Source organism: Mugil cephalus, chromosome 15 (assembly GCF_022458985.1).
Source record: "Mugil cephalus isolate CIBA_MC_2020 chromosome 15, CIBA_Mcephalus_1.1, whole genome shotgun sequence".
NCBI lineage: Eukaryota > Metazoa > Chordata > Actinopteri > Mugiliformes > Mugilidae > Mugil > Mugil cephalus.
The window spans coordinates 24,740,767-24,758,160 of NC_061784.1; the positions used below are offsets into that span (position 1 = coordinate 24,740,767).

The 17,394-nt window shown below is 45.9% G+C and overlaps 2 protein-coding genes across 6 annotated transcripts in view; both read left to right on the forward strand.

The window, feature by feature from the left end:
• LOC125021474 (rap1 GTPase-activating protein 2-like) overlaps nucleotides 1–10,021 on the forward strand; it is a 44,081-nt gene extending 34,060 nt beyond the window's left edge. For 3 of the 5 annotated variants that reach the window (XR_007114348.1, XR_007114350.1, XR_007114351.1), the window contains 14 exons: nucleotides 2,667–2,720; nucleotides 3,128–3,211; nucleotides 3,306–3,406; nucleotides 3,977–4,106; nucleotides 4,178–4,333; nucleotides 5,645–5,716; nucleotides 5,807–5,893; nucleotides 6,273–6,422; nucleotides 6,492–6,596; nucleotides 6,675–6,766; nucleotides 6,866–7,055; nucleotides 7,166–7,208; nucleotides 7,283–7,467; nucleotides 8,388–10,021. Coding sequence is in view for 1 of the 5 variants with exons in the window: in XM_047607563.1 (XP_047463519.1) it covers nucleotides 2,667–2,720; nucleotides 3,128–3,211; nucleotides 3,306–3,406; nucleotides 3,977–4,106; nucleotides 4,178–4,333; nucleotides 5,645–5,716; nucleotides 5,807–5,893; nucleotides 6,273–6,422; nucleotides 6,492–6,596; nucleotides 6,675–6,766; nucleotides 6,866–7,055; nucleotides 7,166–7,208; nucleotides 7,283–7,359; nucleotides 7,439–7,450 (1,353 nt within the window). In the remaining 4 variants the exon portion in view is untranslated. The remainder of the gene's footprint in view (nucleotides 1–2,666; nucleotides 2,721–3,127; nucleotides 3,212–3,305; nucleotides 3,407–3,976; nucleotides 4,107–4,177; nucleotides 4,334–5,644; nucleotides 5,717–5,806; nucleotides 5,894–6,272; nucleotides 6,423–6,491; nucleotides 6,597–6,674; nucleotides 6,767–6,865; nucleotides 7,056–7,165; nucleotides 7,209–7,282; nucleotides 7,468–8,387) is intronic. The other 2 variants (XM_047607563.1, XR_007114349.1) reach the window with 2 other exon arrangements.
• Nucleotides 10,022–10,244: 223 nt separating this feature from the next.
• On the forward strand, nucleotides 10,245–17,236 carry ncbp3 (nuclear cap binding subunit 3). Its single transcript, XM_047607565.1, has 12 exons — nucleotides 10,245–10,457; nucleotides 11,117–11,182; nucleotides 12,534–12,639; nucleotides 12,719–12,844; nucleotides 12,920–13,170; nucleotides 13,434–13,542; nucleotides 13,832–13,931; nucleotides 14,286–14,395; nucleotides 14,635–14,950; nucleotides 15,486–15,634; nucleotides 15,800–15,955; nucleotides 16,361–17,236. Exons 1-12 carry the CDS (start codon nucleotides 10,275–10,277, stop codon nucleotides 16,729–16,731), a joined length of 2,043 nt encoding a protein of 680 aa, XP_047463521.1. The 5' UTR covers nucleotides 10,245–10,274; the 3' UTR covers nucleotides 16,732–17,236.
• Nucleotides 17,237–17,394: the final 158 nt, after the last annotated feature.

Consider the following 17,394-nt stretch of genomic DNA (forward strand, 5'->3'; position numbering starts at 1 on the left):
ACACGCCTCCAACACGCCTCCAACACGCCTCCAACACGCCTCCAACACGAATCCAACACGCCTCCAACACGCCTCCAACACGCCTCCAACACGCCTCCAACACGAATCCAACACGCCTCCAACACGAATCCAACACGCCTCCAACACGAATCCAACACGCCTCGAACACGCCTTCAACACATTTAACGCATCCAACACGCCTCCAACACGAATCCAACACGCCTCCAACACGCCTCCAACACGCCTCCAACACGAATCCAACACGCCTCCAACACGCCTCCAACACGCCTCCAACACGCCTCCAAGACGCCTCCAACACGCCTCCAACACGAATCCAACACGAATCCAACACGCCTCCAACACGCCTCCAACACGCCTCCAACACATTTAACGCATCCAACACACATCCAACACACATCCAACACGCATCCCACACACATCCAACACGCCTCCAACACGCCTCCAACACATTTAACGCATCCAACACACATCCAACACGCATCCAACACATTTAACACATCCAACACACATCCAACACACATCCAACATGCCTCCAACACGAATCCAACACGCCTCCAACACACCTCCAACACGCCTCCAACACGCCTCCAACACGAATCCAACACGCCTCCAACACGCCTCCAACACGCCTCCAACACGCCTCCAAGACGCCTCCAACACGAATCCAACACGCCTCCAACACGAATCCAACACGCCTCCAACACGAATCCAACACGCCTCCAACACGCCTCCAACACGCCTCCAAGACGCCTCCAACACGCCTCCAACACGCCTCCAACACGAATCCAACACGCCTCCAACACGAATCCAACACGCCTCCAACACGCCTCCAACACGCCTCCAACACGCCTCCAACACGAATCCAACACGCCTCCAACACGCCTCCAACACGAATCCAACACGCCTCCAACACGAATCCAACACGCCTCCAACACGAATCCAACACGCCTCCAACACGCCTCCAACACGAATCCAACACGCCTCCAACACGCCTCCAACACGCCTCCAACACATTTAACGCATCCAACACACATCCAACACACATCCAACACGCATCCAACACACATCCAACACGCCTCCAACACGCCTCCAACACATTTAACGCATCCAACACACATCCAACACACATCCAACACACATCCAACACACATCCAACACACATCCAACACACATCCAACACGCCTCCAACACGCATCCAACACATTTAACACATCCAACACACATCCAACACACATCCAACACGCCTCCAACACGAATCCAACACGAATCCAACACGCCTCCAACACGCCTCCAACACGCCTCCAACACGCCTCCAAGACGCCTCCAACACGCCTCCAACACGAATCCAACACGCATCCAACACGCCTCCAACACGCCTCCAACACGAATCCAACACGCCTCCAACACGAATCCAACACGCCTCCAACACGCCTCGAACACGCCTCCAACACGCCTCCAACACGCCTCCAACACGAATCCAACACACCTCCAACACGAATCCAACACGCCTCCAACACGCCTCCAACACATTTAACGCATCCAACACGCCTCCAACACGAATCCAACACGCCTCCAACACGCCTCCAACACGCCTCCAACACGCCTCCAAGACGCCTCCAACACGCCTCCAACACGCCTCCAACACGAATCCAACACGCCTCCAACACGAATCCAACACACATCCAACACACATCCAACACGCCTCCAACACGGCTCCAACACATTTAACGCATCCAACACACATCCAACACACATCCAACACACATCCAACACGCATCCAACACATTTAACGCATCCAACACACATCCAACACACATCCAACACGCCTCCAACACGCCTCCAACACGCCTCCAACACGAATCCAACACGCCTCCAACACGCCTCCAACACGCCTCCAACACGAATCCAACACGCCTCCAACACGCCTCCAACACGAATCCAACACGCCTCCAACACGCCTCCAACACGCCTCCAACACGCCTCCAACACATTTAACGCATCCAACACACATCCAACACACATCCAACACGCCTCCAACACGCCTCCAACACATTTAACGCATCCAACACACATCCAACACACATCCAACACACATCCAACACGCATCCAACACATTTAACACATCCAACACACATCCAACACACATCCAACACGCATCCAACACACATCCAACACGCCTCCAACACGCCTCCAACACATTTAACGCATCCAACACACATCCAACACACATCCAACACGCATCCAACACATTTAACGCATCCAACACACATCCAACACGCCTCCAACACGCATCCAACACGCCTCCAACACGAATCCAACACATTTAACACATCCAACACGCCTCCAACACGAATCCAACACATTTAACACATCTAACACATTTAATACATTTAACACATTTAACACATCCAACACATTTAACACATCCAACACGCATCCAACACATTTAACACATCCAACACGCATCCAACACATTTAACACATCCAACACGCATCCAACACATCTAATACATTTACCACATTTAACAAATCTATCACATTTATCACATTTAACACATCCAACACACATCTAACATAAACCTTCAAAGAATGAATGTTTTTGTTTTCTAACTCAGCTCTTGTTGTTTGTGATGTTTCTCCTGAAGCTGTTGTGCGATGAAGCAGCTGGACTGAGGTTCAGCCCCGTCCTCTACCCGAAGGTGAGTCTGGTCAACCTGGTCTCACCTGGTCCGTCTACCTGGTCTTAATTAAAATGTGTCTCCACATGCGTCCCCAGCCAGAACTGGAGATCTGATCTCAGTCTTTGTGTAAATCAGCAGCAGCGCCACCATGTGGTCAGTAGAATATTGTATCACTTGCTGTCTCTAATGGATCTCTACCTACCACTGGATCAGAACCAGGAACACATGGTTGGAGACTTAGAGACATGATCCAGATTTAAGAAGCAGATGGAAAGGAAGGAAGAAAGGTAGGAAGGAAGGAAGGAAGGAAGGAGTAGGTTGAATAGGTGGTCTTTAATGGGAAACCAGATCAGTGTTCACACCTGGACTCTAACCTGGACTCTAGAGGCCAGATGTGGATTTAATCGGTCTCGTTGCGTCTGCAGGCGTCTCAGCTGATCGTCAGCTATGATGAGCACGAGGTCAGCAACACTTTCAAGTTTGGAGTCGTCTACCAGAAGTTCGGACAGGTACCAGCTGAGTGTCCACATACGTCTTCCAGAGCTCTTTAACCCGCCCACCCCGGCTCAGGTCCCTGATCTCAACTCGCCCTCTCTCCACCAGGTGTCTGAGGAGGAGCTGTTCAGGAACAACCAGGAAACGCCGGCGTTCACAGAGTTCCTGCAGCTGCTGGGAGACACGGTGGAGCTGCAGGACTTCAAGGGGTGAGAGACACAAGACGACCGTGAAATTAGGTGTTTGTTGTCGTCTTTTAGGACGTCAGTAGCGGACAGCAGGTCTTTAGCTGGTCCCTTTAGAAACAAAGAAACTAAACTGAAGTTCATGTGTTCATCCTCAACAAAGGTGATGCTAGAGACGATGCTAATAGGGACGATGGTCAAAGACAATGCTAATGGTGATGGTAAAGCTAAAGCTAATGGTAATGGTGATATTAATGGATAACAAAGACAGGGAAAATGCTAATGCTAATAGAGATGCTAATGGGGATGCTAATAGCTAGCATGGCCATTAGCTAGGAGGAAGTTAAGATTAGAGCTGAACCCTGGAACATTTTCACATAGATTTGATCTTGTGGTTAAATCTTCAGAATGAAACAGAAAAAGGTCAGACACTGGTTTATTTAATAAAATCAGCTGCTGGTTCTGATTCTTCTCTTTTAGACGTTTTATTATCTACTGATGTGATAACAGTCCACAATGTTCTTACTGATTTCAGCTTATTGGCTGTTTAAACATGTGGAATATGTAGACAGTAAAACAAAGCGCCCCCTGCAGGTTTCGTGGAGGTCTGGATGTGTCTCATGGTCAGACCGGGTCTCAGTCCGTCTACACCGTCCACCGACAGCAGGAGATCATGTTCCACGTGTCCACCAAGCTTCCCTTCACCGAGGGAGACGCTCAGCAGGTAGATCGGGTCCTTACAGGACGACAGGTGAAGGAGTAAGAGGAGGAAGTCCTGACTTTGTCGTCTTTCAGCTGCAGAGGAAGCGTCACATAGGAAATGACATTGTTGCCGTGGTGTTTCAAGAAGAGGCCACGCCCTTCGTCCCGGACATGATCGCCTCCAACTTCCTGCACGCCTTCATCCTGGTTCAGGTGGAGGATCCCGGCTCCGACGCCACGGCCTACAAGGTACGACTCAACTAACCCATAGTTAGTTTTTCCTGCCACCGTCGCCCTCAGGCTGCTCTGGAGGTTGCAGGACGATTTCTGTGAAGCGTCTTGAGACAATTTGTATTGTTATTGGTGCTATATAAATAAAACTGAATTGAACTTAATAGCTTAGACTTCTGAGTTAAGTTAATGTATGTATGTAATGTGTTTGGGTGGAGTTATTACAGAGAGAGCTAGAATGATGAAGTGCAAGTAGAAATGATTCGCGCTGGTGTAGGCTACGTATGTAGGTCACTGAGTCTAAGTCCTGTGATACAATAAAAGAGCCTTAAGTCCTTCACTCCCGATAATGAAGCCATTAAACGGAGCAACAGCTCTTTGCTTCAAGGTTGAAGAAGAGTAAACACACAACCCTAAAACCTCTAGGAAACCAAAACACATCCTCTATGAGCGGCTGTTACACGGAGCCTAATACAGTGAAGCGTTAGGAGCTTTAGCTTTTAGCTCTGCTACACGGTTAGCATGTCTTTACGCAGCATTTGTGAATGTTTTTTTTCCGAAATGAACTCAAGTTCAAGTTCCTTCATTGTCCTCTAATGGGGAAATTTGTTGTGCAACAGATAGAAAATCACATGCAGCCACACACACAACACAGAGATGACCAACCCTGCAGATAACACCGAACCAATTAAAGGGTCGGTGTTATCTGTGGTTGTGTAGATTTTAGGGGCTTGTAGCTCCTCCCCTGACATCACAGTGACTGACAGTCAGGAAGTTCAACTTGTACAATCCTCTAAGTGTTGAGACACTACTACTGACAATAACCTGACATCTGAGAAAAATACAGACATGATCCACAAGAAACATCAGCAGCTTCTTTTGTGTCTTAGAAAACTTTCCAAATTCCAGGTTGACTCTTATCTCGTGACTATGTTTTATTGTTCTTTTATTGAGTCCGTTATTCATTTTCCTTTATCTGTTGGTTTCAGTCCTTCAGGGTAAAAAGCTGAGAAAATCTACTAAACAAGATTGTTACTGTCTGTAGTAAAATCATCAGGTCTGCGCCAGAAACTTTAAAGGATCTTTACAACAGACAACAACTGCAACAGAAGAAAATTCCATTTTGTTTTGTTTCACAAATGAACTGAGAGTTTAAGTCACATTTGTTCCTGGTAAAACCCTAAACCCCCCCGCAGCCATTCAGAGCTGAACACTTGGAGGAAACATTTTCTAGAGTCACAACAAGTCCAGACGTCTTTGTCTCGGCTCTTTAATTTAAACCAGAGCTGAACCACTGAGAAGTGCTGCAGAAACTCTTTTGATTGACAGGTGTCCGTCACAGCGAGGGACGACGTGCCGCCGTTCGGTCCGCCGCTACCGACCCCGGCCGTGTTCAAGAGGGTGAGGCCGGAGTTTTATTGTCATTGCCTTTAATGGTGGAACTGGGTTGAGAAACACTTTGAAGTTGATGTGAGTTTTATTTTTTCTCAGGGTCCAGAGTTCAGAGACTTCCTGCTCACGAAACTCATCAACGCGGAGCTGTCCTGCTACAAGAGCGAACGCTTCGCCCGACTAGAGGTAAAACCACAACCTCATTAGAAGTTTGGTGTTAATGATCTAAACCTACATAACACGACAAGTTTAAGACGACGTAGCATCAAGACGCTTCTCACTGAGTCTCTGTTTCATTTTAGCAGAAACCTCAACAAATAGATCAGTTTTTAACTAGTGTTTCTAGACCAAGTAAAACTTTTTTTTTTGATATTGATGTCATGTTACATGTTCCCAGTGAGAAGGTCCAGGTTCTAGTCCAGCTCAGGCCTTTCTGGGTGGAGTTTGCATGTTCTCCCTGTGTTCGCGGGGGTTCTCTCCGGGTTGTAAATCACTAAATGTGTTGATGTAGAAATGTCCGGTCAGACTATAGGACCAGTAATGATGAACCTCTCCGTCCCATCAGGAGAGGACTCGGGCCGCTCTGCTCGATGGCCTCCATGATGAGCTGCAGAGACGCTCCCAGTGCATGCTGGGACTGACTTCCTGTCTGGAGGAGGAGGGGGGGCGGGCGGAGAATGGCCACGCCCACGGAGGACTGCTGGAGTCCATCAAGGTTTGTCCTTCGTCTACGTCCTTCTTTCAGAGTCTTTACCTGTGACTGAATCTCCTGCGTTGATCTCAGCGGGCGATGAGAGGGCGGAGCGTTTCCATGGAGACCATGTCGAGGGGCGGAGCCGGGCTGCCCACCAGCCTGAGCGGGGGGGGTTTGGCGCACATCAGTGTCGAGGTGAATAAAACACACACACCTTGTTACCGTGGTGATGAGGACCTGAAGACTGACCACTCGCTTCCTGTCTCTGACCAGAGTTACGTCAAATCTCCCGTCAAGAGACGTTCAGGACTTTTTCCTCGGCTGCTGAGCATCGACAGTCAGACGGAGAAACACAACCCGAGGAGGTAACGCTCCAGATCCAGGACCTGATGCTGATTAACCTTCAGGTGTTAATCCAGATCAAGCTCCAGATCCACATGTTGACCCAGATGTTGCTTCCTCAGTCTCAGTGAACAGAGGAGTTTCGACGGCTGCCACCCGACGCTGGAGGGGAGGTCAGAGCTTCGGTCCAATCCCAGCTCTCCGGAGGCGGGGCTAAGAGACCGGATTCACACCAGGAAAGACGTCAGTAAGATCTATAGGTCAACGTCCAGCACCTGCAGCTTCAGCTCCACTAATGACGAGTCTCACCTGGTGAGGAGGAGGAGGAGGAGGAGGAGGAGGAGGAGGAGCATGATGATATAAACTGCTGTTATATTTATTTATTGATTTATTTAAGCCTCTCTCTCTCTCTCTCTCTATAGCTCGCCCAGGCCCTGGAAGGTCCAGTTTTCCGAAGTCCAACAGGTCTGAGAATCAAACGTCTCCTAAACGCTGGCGTCTCCTCTGCTTCCTGTTCTCACCCAGTTTCTCTTGTTTAGTTTCAGACATGAGAAACAGAAACTCTCCCAGATCCAACCTCAAGTTTCGCTTTGAGAAGCTGAGCCACTCGTCCCCAGTAAGATTTAATAAACATGAAGTTAATCCGGATTAAATCCAGTCTGAAGCTGCAGTGATTCTGTTTTCTGTGCCGTCAGCCGGGGCCGTAGGACGAAGACCACGGGAGGTGAGTTCAGATCCGTGTTCCAGATCAAACCAGATCAAACCAGATCAAACCAGTTTAAAACCGATTAAACCAGATCAAACCAGTTTAAAACAGATCAAACCAGTTTAAAACAGATCAAACCAGTTTAAACCAGATCAAACCATCTTAAAACTGATCAAACCAGTTTAAAACAGATCAAATCAGATCAAATCAGTTTAAAACAGATCAAATCAGTTTAAAACAGATCAAACCAGTTTAAAACAGATCAAATCAGTTTAAAACAGATCAAACCAGATCAAATCAGTTTAAAACAGATCAAACCAGATCAAACCAGTTTAAACCAGATCAAACCAGTTTAAAACAGATCAAACCAGATTAAACCAGATCAAACCAGTTTAAAATAGATCAAACCAGATTAAACCAGATCAAACCAGTTTCAAATAGATCAAACCAGTTTAAAATAGATCAAACCAGATCAAACCAGATTAAACCAGATCAAACCAGTTTAAAATAGATCAAACCAGGTCAAACCAGATCAAACCAGATCAAACCAGTTTAAAACAGATAAAATTAGATCAAACCAGTTTAAAACAAATAAAACCAGATCAAATCAGTTTAAAACAAATCAAACCAGATCAAACCAGTTTAAAACAGATCAAACCAGTTTAAAACAAATCAAACCAGATCAAACCATCTTAAAACAGATAAAATTAGATTGAACCAGATTAAAGCAACAAACCAGATCAAAACAGACGAAGACCATGGGAGGAGAGTTCAGATTCGTGTTCCAGATTAAACCAGATCAAACCAGATTAAAGTAGATAAATATATACGATCGTTGTAAACTTTATTCTACGAAGCTTAATCCAGAAACCTCTGAGTTGTAGCTGGACCTTTAAGTCCAGATGTTGAAGTCTAATTTCTTTCTTTCTCTTTTCCAGATGTTTTCCAGATGAATGAATCTCTACAAACACACACAAACACACACTGACCTCTTTCTATGTTTGTGAGGACACAAGACTTTGATTACAGCAGGACAACAGCAGCTCTATAGATGTATGATTTGATATATTTCTATTTTATGAGAAACTAGAGAATCTAACGTGTCCACGCAAACATAGAAAGAAAGAAACACAAACCGGTTTCATCGCATCTGAATCCAACAGCTCCAGTTTCTTCTTCTCCTTTTTCTCTAAAAGACCTGGATTATTTTTACTTTATTTTTTAATATGTTTTCAGAAAATCTGTTCAAAGGCGCTTTTGAGATCTGTCTTTAGCACCTGATCTGATCACAAGTGACCTTCCTTCCTTCCTTCCTTCCTTCCTGATTTACACATTTGAATTAAAACCAGGTGAGATCAGATGTTGACTGAGGTCTGAACGGAGCCTTTAGCTCATATAAACATGTTTACACGCCTGCAGCTGTTTTATAATCCTTGTTAATTACTGATCAGTTTGCTTTAATCAGGGACTCTGAGCACAAGCGACGTTCACTGAGAACAACAATTATTTACTTATTTAATCATCATTGACCTTTTTTTATTATTTATTAACGCAGCAGGGCTTCATCTGCTGTGTTAAAACACAACCAAAGATTCAAATAAAAACACACAAATGCTGCACTTTGCAGAAGCTCCAGAGTTTTAACTCGACAAAAGTATATCAAGAAAAAACAGATTAAATTTAACGTCAGAAATGTGTTTTATAAAACCAGAAAACAAACAGTGAGGTTGGTTTTATCTGTTACACTGAAACGGAAACAGTCACATCAAACCAATGTTTATTCAGAAATGATCAGATTATCAGGTGGCGAGGCCAGAAATGAAAATAGTAAAGGTCCCAGAACAGAACCCTGAGGAACGCCACATGACCAACCTTAATAAACTTTTATTTGTTATCATGCAAAAACATTATTCCACTAACACATTTCCTCCAGTTCTCCCCCTAAAACTAACATTTGATATTTTCATGGACACAAATAATTTCATGATTTCAACAAAATCTTGAATGAAATGAACTTTTCTGGTTAATTCATCCAAACATTTGATGCTGATTCTGAAAAACTGGTCAAAAATAATTTAAAAGCTTTTACATGAACCTGCAGAATAAACAGAAATAACATGTGCAGCGTCCAACTCTCTGAATCTGTTTCCAGTGAACGTTTGTCTTTGTGTTGTCACGTTCTAGATTTCTGCCTCAAACTGAGATCGTGTTACGTTTCCTGTCAGAGACGAAACACCGAACATGGTGATAGTTATTTACCATGAACATCGCTAACAGGCTCGACTCTGAGCTGGGGAGAAAATGAAAAACTGTGTTTAAAATCATGCAAAAAGAAGCTTCACTGCCGCTCGATGCAAAAACTGAAAGTGATTTATTTTGCACTAAAGTGAAGTTCTGTGGATCTTCCTCTGTGGGGCCGATGGAGATGAATGCTCGGCTTCTCACTTCTGCAACAATAAAAGTTGTACTTTTCATGATGTAGCATAAATATAAGACGTGTTTCTGTGTCTGTTCTTTATTGTGAAGAAAAACTGTGAATGAAAACCTGATGTCATAAACTTTCTTCCTCTCATCTGTGTGTAGTTGCGTTTTTATTTATTTTATTTTATTTTATTTTATGGTCCCTGCAACTCTTTGAGACTTGGTTTTCAAATGTCAAAATATAAAATACAACCGAAATTAATTTAACATAATATTCGTCAGGGGGCGGCGCTGTTCTGCTTTGTGACGTCTGCTATTGCTGCTATGACAGCGTAGAAGAAGAAGCCGGAGGACCGTTGCCGGGTTACCGCGCAGCCTCAGTGAGTCACAGCTCCCTCGGTGTCATGGCGGCAGTGCGCAGCTTACGGGTGTCACTGAAATCCGACAGCGGCTCGGACCGCTCGGAATCCGACTCAGAATCCGAGTCGGACCGGGACGCCCGCGACGCCGAACCGATGGAGGTGGAGGAGGGAGAGCTGGAGGTGGAGGACATCTCCGTTAACCGCTCTCTGAAGGAGCTGCTGCCGGTAAGCGCCCCGACTAGGCCGCTTTCAGACCGGGGACTCGCGTCTCCTGCGACCCGCGGATCCGCGGGAGAGTCGGCGTGTGTTCACTGAGACTCCCGGCTCCGTCTGCGACAGGGCTTTAAATCTGGGGCTAAAAGTTGTCAACGTTTAGCTGCTTTAACCGTGGACTCGTTCATTTTCTAACATTTTCTTTGTTCAACTGACGCTTCCGTGTTTTTATTCACTCACTTGTTGCTTGTTGCTTCACGTGCTGTTTTTTTGAACCAAACACCATTGGAAAAACTGGACGTTGAATATCTTTATCAGCAAAATGGCACAAATAGTTTAAAATCGTAAATCTTTAAAGGAGCTTCAGCTAATGCACGGACGATGAATAATTCGGCTTAAATCTAATTACAAACATAAGGATTTGTTTTGTGATTTTATAGCTTTTGCTCCAAATAATCGTCAGAGTAACAGGCGGTAAATGGAGATATGTCATCTGCAGAGATGAAAGTCACTGGTTCTTCCTGAGAGTCACAGTTTTGACCGAGAATAACGTCCTTTTCTGCACGTTTTAACGTTGCGTATGTGTTTTTTTCGTATGTGTTTAACTTTCTGACCTCGGCTGAGACCAAACGATCCAAACCCTGACTTAAAATCTTCCTCCTTATTTACAGGACACCAGTCGACGATATGAGAACAAGGCTGGAGCCTTCATCACTGGCATCGATGTCAACTCTAAGGTACAGTCTCCTCATCCTCACTCATCTTCTAGTTTTATAAACCCTAAAAACACGAGTAGAGACGTCCTGATCGGATCCTAAATGTCCTAGAGTTGGTCCCTGTAGCTTCTTAGAGTCTGTCCTTGTCTCGTCCTACAGTCGACTGTATTCAGTCCAGTGAATGTTTCTTCCAGTCAGAGTTAATGTGGAGAGATGAGCTCGTACCTCGTGTTCTCTGCTCCAGAAATGTTCTGGTCATAAACTCTCTAACCCTCTGGAAGATCAGCATCCAGGAAACTTTCCTCTCCTTCTAAACGTAGTTGTTGTTGTTTGTCTGCAGCCTTTGGCCTGAGCGACTCCACGGATTCTGTTTAGATCATCTCCTACATCCACATCACACTAGATACTGACTGCATGGTTCTGCATGGTTCTGTATGGTTCTGTATGGTTCTGTATGGTTCTGCATGGTTCTGTATGGTTCTGCATGGTTCTGCGTGGTTCTGCGTGGTTCTGTATGGTTCTGCATGGTTCTGTATGGTTCTGCATGGTTCTGTATGGTTCTGCATGGTTAGAACCAGCATCGTTCTTCTACGTCTTTCAGCCAAACTCGATTAAACGAGACGTTTTGCTGTGTGGTTTAAGCTCATGTGGGACTTAAACTAAAGCTGAAGCTCAGACCTGATTAATCTGATCATTAACGAGTTGTCACCATGTTAACGGGTGTTTAACCCTTATACCTGATTTTCAGATGGTTACGTTCTTACCATTAAGGGACAAAAACGTCCTAAAAGCTGCATATGTTAATATTTTTTCTACTTTTAATCCACTTCAGTCCTAATCATAAAAACCAAAAGCGTGATTCATTTCTGACTTTTAACCCTTCATGTGCCAGTGTTTGTGATAAAAACGAACATATGCTACTTTTAGAATATTTTTGAAGAGGACACTTTTGTCAGTTTAGGTTAGAAAATGGAGCATTATGAGTTTTAAGTTTTAAATATCAAACTTTATAAGAAATAATAATACATTTTATTTGTATTTTCGTCAGAACATCTCAAAGCGCTAAAGATTAAAACAAAAAGAAAATTCATGTCATGTTGGAGAAAAGGGAAATAAAGCAATAAACTGTTTTATTTGCTACTTAAACACAGCTTTGCCAGATTTGAGGAACTGCTGCTGTTTTCAGAAAATAACTGGAGAAGGAGACTTTTGTCCCTTTGTTTGTACATTTCTTCATAATAATAATTCTGTACATATTTTGCTTAAATTCTTTTCTATTTTATTGTTCTAGATCATCTCATATTTTAATTTATTTTGCTTGTGTTTTTCTTGTGGACGATTAGAGTCTGAGAGTTTGTTGTGTTTTTATCAGGAGGCGATCGAGAGGAAAGAGAAGCGAGCGAGACGTTTCCATTTCCAGAGCGAGGACAGCGTCGTCCAGAGGAATGTTTTCTTGGACAAAGACGCCATGAAGAAAGGTACGAACCCGACTCTCTGCTGCCGAACCTGTTTGTTGCTGAGCCTGTGGTCATTTTCTTCTTCTGTGGTGGTGCTCAGCCATCCCCCGGCTGCGCATGGAGGCCATCTACGTGACGGGCGTGGACGACATGAGCACGCAGGACGTCTTCGGGTACTTTAAGGAGTATCCTCCGGCTCACATCGAGTGGATCGACGACACGTCCTGTGAGTAAAACGTCCAGCGCGTCCTCGCTGTCAACGCCCTGCAGCTCCAGCTAACCCCGCCTCCCCGTCTCCTAGGCAACGTGGTGTGGCTGGATGACGACACGTCCATCCGAGCGCTCATCAACTCCAGCCGGATGCCCGACCCGGAGGCTGTTGCCACGGAGACGGAGAGCACGGAGCAGCCGGGTGACCAGAACAAAGAGGAGGAGGAGGAGGAGGAGGAGGGAGAGGTGGATGAAGATGAGGAGGAAACGAAAAAGAAGAGCGGCGAGGACGTGGAAGTGAAAGATGGCGAGGAGGCGGAGCCAAAGCCGGAGGCCGGTCAGGTAGAGCGACTCCTTCAGCACCTCAGCTTCATCGTTAGCTTCATCGTTAGCTTCGTCGTTAGCTTCACCTTGAGTAACTCTATTTGCATTACTGTTAGCTTCACCTTTAGCACCATCGCCTTTAGCTTCGTCATTAGTGTCGTCCCTTTGCTTTCAAGAGCGTTGCCTCTAGCATCTCTGTTAGCATTGCTATTAGCTTCTCCTGTACCTGGGGTGGGTGGGTTCTGCTAACAGATCTGTAACTAGCTAACGGTCCGTGTCAGGTGGACGATCTATCGGGGGCGGAGCGAGAGTCTCTGATGAGAAACGACCTGCGACCGGCCGTCAAACCCTTCAAAGGAAACAAGCTCTTCCTTCGCTTCGCCACACAAGGTCAGTTCCTCTCTCTGTGAGGACCACGTCAAAAAGCTCCTTTAGAGACATAGATATAATCTACACTACACCTCTTCTCATTCAGCGTTTTCTCTTTATTAAGACAGAAGACGTTTATTTATCCTACGTGTGGAAATGTCCTTGTCCCAGTAGAATCAGACTAGAAACAACATCAAATTATACAAAAAAATAACAGCACTCTGAGAAATATATGGAGGAAAATAGAAAGTTGACTGGTAGTGTTCATGTTGTCATTTAGTGTTTTAATTTATTTATTTTCGTTGTTTAGAGGATAAGAAGGAGCTCGGTGCCGCCCGGCGCAGCAGATACTACATGAAGTACGGGAACCCAAACTATGGAGGCATGAAAGGAATCCTCAGCAACTCCTGGTGAGACCCTGGAGGAATCTGAATAACAGCATCACATCGTCAGCGTAGAGACACATAACGAAGGGTTGGGTTTATCACGGAGAACACGAATGAATAAAAACACAGAAATCACACCCACTGGTTTTAACTCTCAACTCAACTTTATTTATGAAACAACCACAGCAGAAACAAAGTGCTGTACATGGGTAAGAATAAGACAGACAATTAAAAATAAAGAAAACACTGAACAGGAGCAGGGGTTCGTGCTGGTTTGGAAGCCAAAGAATAAAAATGGCTGATGGGATCTCCATTAGCATTAGCTCCACCTTTAGCATTGTCCTTTCTTTCTTGGTTGTGTGTGTGTGTTGCGTTCAGGAAGAGGAGGTATCACAACCGGCGCATCCAGAGAGACGTTATCAAGACTAAGAAGCCTCTGATTGGAGACAGCATGGGACACACCCCCCCCTACACTCACCGACACTCAGGTACAGACTCAGACTACAGTCCGGCTGGTAAACGACTAGTTTTACCTCACGTCTCCTACGTATTTCATGTGCGTTCACACAGGAAAGTTTTGTTTGCGACCCAAAGTTGTGGCTCTGCTACTTCCTGCCTCACTCCACTGTATCAGCGACGGTTTTAATCACTTTGTGAATTATAATAGATGATAAAAACCTGTATTTGAGTCTATTCTGAGGTTCTGAGTCGTTTCCTTCCTCTTCAGCCGACTTGGTCAACCTGCCGGAGGAGCCCATCAAGGAGGAGGAGGAGGAAGAGGAGGAGGAGGAGGAAGGGGAGGAGGAGGAGGACATGGACTCAGACGACCGGGTGGTGGAGTACAAAGAGAAGGGAGAGAAGGGCTCGCGTTCGCTGGGGGCGGGGCTTCGTAATCGGGGCGGGCGCTCGCCGTCTCCGTGGTCGGAGTCAGACGAGATGGACTATGACCTTGAGCTGAAGATGATCTCCACGCCGTCCCCGAAGAAGAGCAAGAAGATGACGATGTACGCCGACGAGCTGGACACACACCTGAAGAGCATCCGGTCAGACGGCCTTTAGCTTTAGCCTGGTAGCATCTACGCTAGCAGTGCTGTTAACTTGTCTAGTTGCATCTGTTTTAGCACCTCTGTTAGTTTAACTTCTCTTTCATCTCTATTAGTTTTGCCTTTGCCTCTTTATTAGCTTCGCTATTAGCATCTCTATTAGTTTTGCATTTAGCATCTCTATTAGCTTCTCTGTTAGCATCTCTGTAAGTTTCACCGTTAGCTTCTCTATCAACCTATCCAGTAGTTTAGCCTTTAGCTTCTTTACTGGCATCTCTATTAGCTTCGCCTTTAGCATTGCTGTTATCTTCACCTTTAGCTGCTCTATTAGCATTGATATTAGCATTGCTGTTAGCATTGTTATTAGCTTTGTCATTAGTTTCGCTTCCTTTAACGCATTTTCTGCATTTTTCGTCTTTAGCATACCTTTTAGCTTGTAGCATTACCTTTAGCCTTTTTGCTATTAGCATCATCTTTAGCTTCCTCATTAGTTTCAGTTGCTTAAACGCTTTTTCTTTATTTCCGTTGTCGACAGGAACCGTATCGGAGCGTCGGCGTCGCAGAGCCGGACCAAAGCGCCGTCGCCCACCAAAGTGACGGACGTCCGACAGCTGCTGGAGGAGAAGAGACAGGGACACTCTCAGCACAGACAGCACCCCCCGGTGGCCAGCGGCGGGAAGACAGGTGAGACTGACCACTCTTCTCTGGGACTAGTTTAATCTGGGGGTAACATCTGAGTCCCGGACCAAGTACCAGGAGAACTCAAGACTCAAAACTCTTCTTCTTCTTCTTCTTCTTCTTCTTCTTCTTCTTCTTCTTCTTCTTCTTCTTCTTCTTCTTCTTCTTCAGACGTGCGCCAGCGGCTCGGGAAGAGACGCTACTCTCCGGACAGACACCGGTCGCCGTCCCCTGTCTCCTCCCCGAGAGACACGCCCCCAGCCAGGGAGCCAACCAGAGACGTGCATCGCAGACTGGGCGTGGCCTCATCCAAAGACAGGAAGTCAGGTAAAGGACAAACATTTTATTTTATTTAGGACGGATTAATCCACCGTCACCGTTGATTATTGACACATGTACCTGGTTCTGCTTTGATATGAGCGGAAATGATGGAGAGCAGCGCTGACATGCTAGCAGTTAGCATCACCTTGGTTTGCTTTCAGTATCACTGTTAGCATTAGCCGTTAGCATCACCTTGGTTTGCTTTCAGTATCACCGTTAGCATTAGCCGTTAGCATCACCTTTGTTTGCTTTCAGTATCACTGTTAGCATTAGCCATTAGCATCACCTTTAATGCCTCCATTACATTTCCTGTAAAATGCTCTAACCTGTTGACGACAGCTTTAGTGACTGACTCTTAAACACTGACCCAGGTGGACGTTTGTTTTTAACCCCGCCCCCTCCTGTCTGCAGGTGGCCTGTGGAGCCGACTCGGCTCCGGGAACGACGACGACGGCGGCGGCGGCGGCGGCGGACATCACGAACGCAGAGCTGGAGGCAGCAGCTCGGCCGGGCTCTTCTCCTCCTCCTCCTCCTCTTCACATCCAGGAGCTTCGGGACGCAAAGACGGCCGAAGCGGGAGGAGACAAGGAGACAGAAAAGGGGAGGGGGAGGACGAGGAGGTGGAGGAGGAGGACGACTCGACGCTGCAGAAGGTGTGGGGCGCCATGATCAAACAGAAACAGGAGAGTCTGACGCACAGAATGAAGAAGAGTCGACTGGACAACCTGCCGTCTCTGCAGATCGAGATCAGCCGCGAGAGCAGCGACGACTCCGACGCCTGAAGGAGGAGCAGGAGGAGCAGGAGGAGGAGGAGTTTGTTTCTCCAGTCACAACACAGACGGTCTGAGGAGGTGTGAGGGTTTGTTTCATTTCATGTCACTGCAGCGCGTGGATGGACGTGTTGTTTGTCTCACATCACAGGTTCAAACGTCCTCATTCGGTTTCTACACTTTTTAGTTTCCTGGAGACTTTCCATGAAACAAACATGCTGTAAAAGACACGACGAGTCCCTGTCCTCAAATATCTGAACTCTGGAGCAGCAGAGCATCATGGGAAACCTGCTGTGGATCATTCCTGTAACATGGAAACGAGAAGGGGACTCGACCTAAACCCCCGCTGTGTTCACGCCGTCCCCCGAGAAACCGAGAGAAACGATGACTCTGACAAAAAGAGACGTCGAGAGGAAACTGGCTGTGACATTTTTTAGTCACTGTGTTTATCTGCAGTATTTCTGTCTGGTTACCTGATCTGTGTTCTTCTTTTTTTAATTAAACCTTTGGGGGCCAACGATGAGTTACTATGATTATTATTATTATTATTATTATTATTATTATTATTACAAATTATTGTTGGTTAGTGATAATTTAAAATATTAATCAGAGATGTGAGTCCGAAACCAGGAAGTATTTCAAGTTTTCTACATTTAAATAATTAACACGTCCTAG

Excerpts from the sequence above, each read along its gene's own strand:
- ncbp3 (XM_047607565.1), top strand. The coding sequence starts at position 10,275 with ATGGCGGCAGTGCGCAGCTTACGGGTGTCACTGAAATCCGACAGCGGC. Across the intron at positions 12,845-12,919 it reads GTGGATCGACGACACGTCCT|GCAACGTGGTGTGGCTGGAT; the intron begins GTGAGTAAAACG and ends CCCGTCTCCTAG. Across the intron at positions 15,635-15,799 it reads GGCCAGCGGCGGGAAGACAG|ACGTGCGCCAGCGGCTCGGG; the intron begins GTGAGACTGACC and ends CTTCTTCTTCAG.